We start from the raw sequence: 10,267 nt of genomic DNA on the forward strand, positions 1-10,267 counted from the left end.
ATTCATTTTCCCAAATCTTTTCAAATATATTCCTGAGGACAACAGCATTTAAAACCTGAAAGCATTTAAAATTTTACCCCTAAACATATTTTTTTTTACCCCCTTTTTCAATTCCATTCCAAAACAAGTGGAGCAAAAACTCCTTTCAGCACAATTAGGGCACCACATCGTAGATCACAAGATCCATGTGTTGAGAGGATTTAACAGCTGTGTGTGTAATGGACAAGGGTGGGGGACGTCACCCTGATAAAAAATAAGGGGGGAAAGCATATCAATAAATAAAAGCAAGCGCTGAACTTTCCTCCTAAGTTACCGATACATGCAGTTATATGAATTATGTAAAAACCTTGCAGAAACAGTGAGACTGAGCATTGTGGACATGTGGAGTGTGCATATTCAGACTGTCAGTAATAGCTGCCTTTGTAATCGAAAGACTTTGGGACAAAAACATCATATTTGCAGAAACAAACTTTGTTTAAGTTGTAATGATTGTCAGCAAATGTAATTGAATTAATTCAACTGTTTATGAATTAGAGATTTGGGGTTTTCAAATCAAATTCTAAAGCCAATCACAACTTTTACAGTTAGTATGACACTGCTAGTTATTCGCTGACTACTATGTAGTGTATGTTAAGAGAATACGCAACACCAGTATACAGTAAAATGATTTGGCATTTGTGCTCTAGGCTTAAGACTATGACATTTCCCAAAATTATAACACAGCTTTAGACATTCCTAAGTTGTCTAACTGGTGTTCTAATCATACAGAATTTATTTCGTTACTTAGTAACGATATTAAAAAAGAATATCTAACTCTAAAGCTAAAAAAGGGAAATTCATAACACTATTTTTTGGACTCTGACTAATAAGTGCATAATAATGCTTAATAATTTACTTATTCAAGCTTAAACAAATGAAGTCTTCAACATCACATTAAGAATAGTGGTAAAATGATCCTGGTTTTTAATGGGGTGGACTCTATATTGTGCACTTGACCCAAAACCTCACTGAACTAATCACTACACAGCAAAAGATCACATCTTCCTAACCACTACGGATATGAAATTAACGTGACATTTACCCATTTCATGTACATTAAAGATCCTGAGGATACCAGCATTCTGCTACCAACTTAAACTTGCTAGGAAGGCTGTGACACTGAGCCTTTGGCAAGAGCACTGATGTGTTTCTGCCCAGAGGAGTGTTATCTTTTCTTTTGTCTCTCTTTTTTTTTTGACAATTGACAGCAGAAACATTAAAATAAAGGTAGCTGAAAATGATCAAATCCATTTTCCAATGCTTTTTCCTCTTTAACAATTCATTGCACAGGGTCTGCAATCAAGACAGGTCCCTCAGCACTCCTACAGCAATCAAAGTTCTTGTAATCACTCATCTCAGTTTCCTAATGAAGATTTCTATAAATTGCCTAGTGTATCTTAAAAGGGGCTTAATTTTGTTTTTCAAATCATATTAGATCAATCAAAATGACAAGATGTTTTTTTCTGGTGAGACTCTTAAAATACCAAAAGCCAACTTTTGCCCATCCTTGCTTGCCCGTGTTCATAGGATACAGTCCCTTTCAACATCTACTGCAAATGCTGGAAAATAGAGAGACGTATACTCAGACGATTCTATAAACCCACAAAACCTAGCAGCAAATTTTCTGGGCTAGTAGAATAACATGGATAATTCACGCCTGCCGACAAAGATCAGATCAAATGTGACACCATTATTCTGAAGAAGTGGAAGAACCTGAAAGAGGAAGAAGTTTCACTATCAAAACATGAACGCTGTGTGCCACTGTAATGGTTTTTTCCCCCACATAGTGCTTTTCGGCCCCGAGTCCACATGTAAAATGTCATCTGTGCTTGAAATGTGCAGCGTCCGGCCAGGCCTGAATCGTCCCTGAATGCTGACAGTAAGTCAAGTCAGTCTAGTCAGTCAATCGGTCAGTCTGTGGTGTCATTGCAGTTAGGTAGGTGGGCGGTCAATTGAAATAAAGTTCTTTCGTCAGCATCGAGACCACACAGGGAATCTGCTTCTTCTCGCTGAAGCGGGGGTCTTCAGACCAGGACTCAAAGCTGGTGGCCACCATGTAATTGACCCGTGTCAGGATCTGCATTATCTCCAGCTGCTTTCCAAACTCATTCAGGACGTTGCAGAGTGCCTGGACAAACCAGGAGCCACGTCCAGGGTTCCTCCATGAATAATATCCTGAAATACAATCACCATCATCAGTCAGTAATAAAACTGGACTCTTTAGTATATGCTACTCCACTACTATATACAAATGAGGACAAAATTATTAGCCCCTCTATGAAATTTAAAGGTTTTGTCAAAATTTTCCCATGTGCTTTTTTAACAGAGCAAGGGATTTTCAACATAGCATTTTTAAACATACAAGTTTCCTTATTAAAGCATGCTAAGGACAACCTGGAGAAAGATTATACTTTACTGAAAGCACAACCTTTGGTACTTTTGGTCCTTTGGTGAGCTGAGATGAAACTAGAGCTCTTTAGCCATAGAGGCGCTGCTTATGTTCGGAGAAAGATGGAAGAGACATAAAATCTAAAGAACACCGTGCCCACAGTGAAACATGGTAGTGGGAATATTATGCTTTGGGGATGTTTCATTGTGTCTGGAACTGGGAATCTCATCAAGGTGGAAGGAATCATAAAGAAAGGAGGATATGAGAAGACCTGAAGCAGTCAGCAGGAAAAATGGGTTTGGGTTGCCACTTTGTCTTCCAACGTGACTAGGGCTGCAGCTAATGACTATTTTAATAGTCGATCAGTCATCGACTATTGAAATGATTAGTTGACTAATCGGATTATGAATCACATAATTATGAAATGGCACTTATTTAGCTATCAGATTTTACATTAAGCATAAGGTTGTTTAAAATGTGGTGGTAAACACACGGAAGATGGATACTTCATTCAAAAATTTTAATCAGGTTTGCTGCTGATATAAATTTAAGGGTCCATTTTTCCAACCATAAAAAAATATAGTACTTTTTCTTCCCTGTAAACCAAAGTTGGCACAGTTTCACCAGTATGACTAAACAAGCTCGCCAGAGATAGCGTACAGGAAGAAAAAAAAAAATCATCAGTAATAAAAAACGACTATTATCAAGAATTCAATTCGTCATCAACTATTTTTATTGTTGATTATTGTCGACAATGTCGACTAATCGTTGCAGCCCTAAACGTGACATATGTCACTGCTGGTGAAAAGCTACCTCCAAAAGACCAAAGTGAACGTTATTGACTGGCTTGCACAAAGCCGTGACTTGAATCCCATTGAAAATCTGTGCGGTGAACTGAAGCCCAATTAAATTTTCATAGGTGGGCTAATAATTCTGTCCTCATCTGTATTTTACCGACACATCAATGTCATTTTAAGTGTAAGGATTTATTTGGCAAAAATATATTATTTAAACTGTGATTTCAGAATTACCTGGCACAGTGGAGTAGGCAAAGAGGAAATCAGCCTCTACAGGGATCTTATGTCTTGGATTTGCATCTGTCTCGAGGGCATCGTTTGGTGGACCTGAATCTGTCTGTATACCATCATCAAATTCTGAACCCCTACAAGCCTGGTGAAGTAAATGAAATGACATTTCATTGTGATCCTGAGTAGCTTTCTCATCGATGACCTGGTGAAGCAATTCAAAATTAACTGTTTTTAAAAGCTGGGATGAGCCAAATTTACCTATTTCCACAGCAAAAACTGTTCAAACTGCCTATTTGGGTCAATAGTAGCAAAAAAAAAAAAAAAAATCTGTAACACTACTATTTGTTACAATAAAAGATTTTAATCACACAATCATTTATAAAGCCTTGTGAACTGCACACCTGGATGAAGAAGAGTTTTGGCTTTCCCACTAAGCTTTTGCACATGTCCCCCCTGAACAGCGAGGTCATCGTCTTGATGGGCATGGCTCCGTCTGTGCCGTAGATCATGCCTTCCTCACCGTGGCTTAGCAGGATACAGGCGAAACATGAGCTGTCACTATGGTCTTCTTCTGAGGCTGATCCACAAACACACACACAAAAAAAACACTAAACTCTTAGCTCGGCTCAGGCCCCGTTAAACCTCTCTAGATTAATGAGTAATGTCAGTCGCTTAATGGTTCAGTCTGAAGTTTATTTAGCCTTTAGTCCTTTGATGAATTTGATGTTTCAGCTAAGTTACACATTTCAGTGATACAGTATGATTTCGAGTTACTGGAGTCATTAAAATGCAGCCCATCAAAAATTTGCAATATGCCAGTGAGCACTTTGGACTGATAAATAATAAACTTGATGGCACTAACCTTCTGTTAACTACTGTTGCTTACAAATGACAATCTGTGCTTACAATACCTTTAAATCTGTAGATTAAATATAAAACACCATCACAGCAAAAAGGAAAATTAAAAAAAAAGGCCAGGCATTTACATGACATGACAGAGGATGGCACTTCTTACCCTCTCTGAGAAGACGCTCCATCTTCTCACATGTCTGATCATTGTAAAGGAAAACATCAAAGCCCAGATTCTTGAAGCACTTGTAAAGCTCGCCTGCATCTCGATCCGTGCCATTGCGTACATTCATCCCTGTCAAGAAAGAATACTTGAAATACAAACTCATTACGCAATAACACTGAGCCAAACTCAATTCGCATGTTTGAGTGAAGTTTGCTATACCTGTCTTTTCATCAAAGTTTTTGTTATTGATGATGATGCACTTTCCCACTCGCCGGTGGCTCATCTTATACTGGAATGTTGGTGAAACAATTCTGTAATGGCTTTCAGAAGAGTAGTCCTGCTCCCGCATCTGGCCATCCTTATTCTTCTTACTTGTATTCAAAGACAGTTAAAAATAAAATTTTGCTGCATTATATTACACAAAACAGCTTCAAGTTTGCTGACCTATGAAAAGACTCCCACTTAATTAACTGACATGAAATTAAAAAACACACACAATTAGGGAGGAAACACGATCTCAAATTAAGCTTGTAAACTCAGTTAAAGCTTTCAAAATGATAACTTTTACTGTACACTGTAATACCATGCAGGCGAAATGTTGTCTAGAAAATATCACCTGCATGATATTACAGTGTACAGTAATTTCATGCACGTGAAATGTTGTCAATTTAAGGTCAAAAGATTACTTAAGTAAATCTTTCAAAACAAGTAACACACATAAAACTGAAAATGGAAAACAACCTGAACCACTTACTCAGAAACCAACGAGTACATACATTTCCAAATAAGGCATTAAAGTCACGGCCAAAGTTGGTTGCAGAAATCCAAAGGAAGATTAAAAAAGAAACTAGGCCATTTTGGTTTAGCGTGGAAAATTTAAAAAACCCATCAATGTATACTGAGCAAGAGGAAATCCTCCACGAGTGGTAATTCTCACACACCTGTCATATTTCCATTCTTCACAAGATCCATCCAGATAGCTAAGCCAACAGTGACCCGTTAGCGGCTCACAAAATCCAGGCTTGTTCCAGAAGAGCCTCGTCATCAGCTTACTCAAGCACAGGAACAATACACAGCAACGTGTACCAAAAGTCTCCTGCATATACGCTCACAGGCTGCCCGGCCATATTCGAACAAACATGTGATCCAGAACTTTTTCAAGCCCCCTCCCACTTCCAAATTGTGCCGACATACTGCAACAAACAATTGCATGAGGATGCGCAAAGAGCTGCACGGCAGGTACAGCAGGAGGACAGTCAAGAGGTATAGGAGGCCGTTGCATCTATCTTACCTGGGTTCGTCATTAAGCGCTACGCCACTCTGCATCTGAAATGCGTTGGTTTTGTCTTGTGTCTTTTTTTCCCCCACAAAAAAGTAAGTTTCTGCAGACCTGGAAGCTTAATTTTTGGTTGTGTGCTAGGATACTGACATGCTCTCTGTACTGATGGAGACCTGACTGGGCTAGCAGGTGCTGAGGACAGGGGCGGCGCACTGTGAGCCCCCTGAGTCAGCAACCTCGCCATCCCACCAGTGCTTTCTAAAGGCCTATTCACACATGGCCCCTGTGCCTCGCTCGCCCTGCTGAGGTCAGACAGGGCAACAAGTAGTTCCTCTGCTGACAGGTCCAGAATCCACCTATATGGATATTCATACTGTTTTCAAAGTTCAAAAAGTAGAGGCACCTATCATCATCTTTATGACATTATACAACATGATTTTACAGACAGCACCACAACCTGATGACTGTCCCTCTTCCACTGAAAAATACCCACACCCAAGGTTGCAATCAGTTTTCTGATAAGCTGATTCTCCACGTTGCAGTGAAAGACGCAAACCACTCAGCAGATTAGGCACGTTGTTTATTGTTTAACCATTCAACCATATGATAACTCCTTAATATACTATTTTTATATCATCTATTGCTGTCTTGACATTTTTGGGTAAGAATCTAAATTCCAGACAGAGCACACAGGCTTGATTACCAGTGTCTAAAGGTAAATAATGGCTGCCATACTTCATACTCCTCCACTAAAAAGGCCCAGAGTGCCACCTTGTGAGTGAGACTGGAATAAACAGTCCTTCATGTCAATTATGAGTTTACAAAACAGAGATACTGTTATAAATAAAATGAATTCACATTTTAGATGATTTTAGACTCTGCTGTGGTCTAATTTTGAGAAACCACTTGAGGACTGACCTCTGTCCCTGAATTAGACTGAAGATTGATTTCACATTCTGTGCCCCATTACCTTAATTGGGCTATTCAAAACCAGGTCACTGTGTAAAATCAAGGGTATTTTTACAGTCTGTTTTTTTTTTAAGGTTTTGATTAGCTGTGAAACCACAGTCACCTTCATGTACAGAATCCAGGACCACACTGAGGGTGCGTGGCTGTGTGTGTGGTCTTTTCTCAGTGTGAAAACTCCATAAATAACTGTGTGGTTGTGAAGATAAATCTTATGTGGAAGTGGTTTATCACCACAGTACTGTTACTCGCTTGTTATGTTTATGTGTAATGGTGTGTTTGTACTGTAAGATCCCTGTGTGCATATATAGTTGGGAAGAACTAAGAAAGAAAGAAAGAAAGGCAACTTGTGACTGTCAGGTTATGGACAACCAACCAGTCACAAGGCAGGAACTCAGGTATGTATGTATGTATGTATGTAGTCATGGTCAAGTCAATCTGCTGAAATTCAAACCGAGCATCAGATTGGGGAAGAAAGGTGATTTAGGTGGCTAAATCTGGCATGGTTATTGGTGGCAGATGGGCTGGTCTGAGTATTTCAGAACCAGCAGATCTGCTGGAATTTTCCCACACAACCATCTCTAGGGTTTACGGAGAACGGTCCAAAAAAGGAGAAAATATCCAGTGAGTGGCAGTGAAAAAGACTTGTTGATATCAGAGGTCAGATGAGAATGGTAAGACTGCTTCAAGCTGATAGGAAGTAACTCAAATAACCACTCATCACAATCAAGGTACACAGAAGAACATATCTGACCTCAAAGCAGATGGGTTACAGTCGCAAAAGACCACACCAGGTGCCACTCCTTTCAGCTAAGCACAGGAAACTGAGGCTACAGTTCACACGGCCCACTTAAAATTGGACAACAGAAGACTGGAAAAACGTTGCCTGGTCTGTGAATCTCGATTTCACCTACCACATTCAAATGGTAGGGTCAGAATAAATAACATGAAAGCATGGCTCCATCCTGCCTTGTATCAACAGTTCAGGCTGCTGCTGGTGTAATGGTGTGGGATATTTTCTTGTCACACAAGGCCCTTTAGTACCAACTGATCACTGTTTAAACGCCACAGCTTACCCGAGTACTGTTACTGACCATGTTCATCCCTGATCACAGTGTACCCATCTTCTGATGGCTGCTTCCATGTCAGAAAACTCACATCATCTCAAACTGGTTTCTTGAACATGAAAATTAGTTCAGTGTCCTCAAATAGCCTCCGCAGTCATCCAATCTCAATCCATCTTTGGGATGTGGTGAGTTATGGATGTGCAACCAACAAATAAACAGCAACTGTGTAACGCTATGATGTCAATATGGACCAAAATCTCTGAGGATTTTTCCAGCACTTTGTTGAATCTATGCAAGAATTAAGGCAGTTCTCAAAGGAAAGTGGGTCCAACCCAGTGCTAGAAAGGTGTATCTAACAAAGTGTCCAGAGTTGTATCTTATTGTGCTATAACCATATTAAATTAACACAGACCTTGTAAATGAGTAATAATGAAAGCGAAACGTATAGCATAACACACATATTATTACATTATATAAATTATGAGAACTATATGAATTGAGTTTGTTTTCATGGAGCAAATTGTGTGACTTTTAACCCTCCAGGGTTTATTGGTTTTCATATTTGGATACAATAAAAAGGAAGTCACCTCCCAAACAGCAGAAATCTCGCTTTGCGGTCAGGTTTGGCGTCTAGTTCGTCTTTCTTCGGACTCTCTTCCTCACAGTCATCTCCAAATTCAGTGGGTTCACCAGCGTGTCGAGCCATCTTCACTTAACACACATACCGAACATTATGTTATGGTTTGCTTTCCGTACTTTACATTTAAAACAACTGCATAGTAAGGCAAGTTTTCCTAATTTCCTCAACCTTCTTCGGAGCCACCTCAGCGATTTGGAAACGGAAACTTATACTGTATTTCTACAGCATGAAGCTAGCGTAGTTTTGAATTTAGATTGCTTAAATTAACATTTAATAACTTCAGATGTTAAATGCAACTAGTTAGCTTTGTGTCTGGTTAGCATATAGCAAAAAATGAGTTAGCTAAAAACAAATAAATAAATGAACGTTTTATTTAGTTTAATTAAACTTAAAGAAACGGAAACACAGGACTGAACTTACGCTCAATCGTAATGTGTTATGCAAGCTTTGCTGTAACACAAAAGTTACCTATGACCACTTTTCCTTCTCCAAAGTGTCTCTAAACAGTTTCTGTTTCTTCTTCGTTGTGAGAGAAACAGAAAGCTCAAGTTTGCTATGAGTTCTCGAAGCTGCGTAACTGCGTCACTGCGCTGCGTCCCTCCTACTGCACAATTTAGAGTGACAAAAGCTTGAACGTAAGTTGCAACTTTTACCTGATCAACTAAACTGGTCAAACTGTATATTCGCATATTTTATATTATGAATTAAAACGCAATACAGTAGAAATCTAATTATCTATGTAGGGTATGCACAGTATCTCACAAAAGTGAGTACACCCCTCACATTTCTGTAAATATTTTATTGTATCTTTTCATGGGACAGCACTATAGAAATGAAACTTTGATATAACTTATAGATAACTTATATATAGATAACTTATATATTATAACTTATATAGAGAGTAGTCAGTGTACAGTACAGCTTGTATAGCAGAATAGGTTTGCTGTCTTCTGAAAATAACTCATCACACAGCCATTAATGCAGTGTTTCTCAAACGGTGAGGCACAGGCTCATGACAGGTGGGGCGCGACCAGGGAGAAAAGCCACACGGAACAAATGTTGACTAATTCTCACGGCGGAACAAGGAAGTTACGTTAGGATACGGTAGAAGGAAAATTTCCACCGTCTCGTGTGTACTTACAGCCGCCGCGCCTCTTCGCCAGCGAGAGAGACATTAATTTAATTTTAATTTGGGCATTAATGGATGTGTGTTATTTTAAGAAGACAGTAAATGTACACTGCTATACAAGCTGTACACTGACAACTCTTAAGTTATATCAAAGTTTCATTTCTATAGTGTTGTCCCACTTTTAAGTCCACTGTTAAGAAGGAAGATCCACACAGCACAACCCATTTATTGATCATAACCTAAAAACAATGAAACTAAGTGCTAACCTATAACCAACGTGTGTCTTAACTTAGAAATAACTACAACACAGACAAACCAAAGAAAAGTCTAAAGTGAGTGTGTCACACCCACGAAAACATATAATAAAATATTTGCAGAAATGTGAGGGGTGTACTCACTTTTGTGAGATACTGTATATCCCTCAGGTTTATGTTGCCATGAATTGCAAATACAGTATGTTTCTTATAATTTCTTCTAGTCTCTTCGTCACTGTTTTGTATAATTCCAACTTGCCATCACTGACTCCTTAGACTTTAAAGAAATTCTTATTCAAGACCTTGTTAGGTGTGATAAACAGATATGAATGTACCAAATGAAAAATATATGCTAATCCTCAATCTGCGTCATCTGGTGTAATCTTGGCTGGACCACCTGCAGTTTGCCCACCAATCCTGCATAAGTGTGGACAATGCCATCATCTACTTGATCTCCAGTG

At 39.0% G+C, this 10,267-nt stretch overlaps 1 protein-coding gene across 4 annotated transcripts; it reads right to left on the reverse strand.

The window, feature by feature from the left end:
• Positions 1-1,236: 1,236 nt before the first annotated feature.
• Positions 1,237-8,966, reverse strand: casp7 (caspase 7, apoptosis-related cysteine peptidase). 4 transcript variants are annotated; one of them, XM_030755166.1, is made up of 7 exons: positions 8,844-8,966; positions 8,371-8,494; positions 4,691-4,842; positions 4,472-4,600; positions 3,858-4,033; positions 3,460-3,598; positions 1,237-2,214 (listed from the first exon to the last, which is right to left on the reverse strand). In XM_030755166.1, exons 2-7 carry the CDS (start codon positions 8,487-8,489, stop codon positions 1,988-1,990), a joined length of 942 nt encoding a protein of 313 aa, XP_030611026.1. In that variant the 5' UTR covers positions 8,490-8,494; positions 8,844-8,966; the 3' UTR covers positions 1,237-1,987. The 4 variants fall into 4 exon arrangements, with proteins under 4 accessions (XP_030611026.1, XP_030611029.1, XP_030611030.1 ...); XM_030755169.1 differs by having other exon boundaries at positions 8,892-8,956; XM_030755170.1 differs by having other exon boundaries at positions 8,371-8,489; positions 8,892-8,942.
• Between the last annotated feature and the right edge of the window lie 1,301 nt (positions 8,967-10,267).

This window comes from Archocentrus centrarchus, chromosome 19 (assembly GCF_007364275.1).
Source record: "Archocentrus centrarchus isolate MPI-CPG fArcCen1 chromosome 19, fArcCen1, whole genome shotgun sequence".
NCBI lineage: Eukaryota > Metazoa > Chordata > Actinopteri > Cichliformes > Cichlidae > Archocentrus > Archocentrus centrarchus.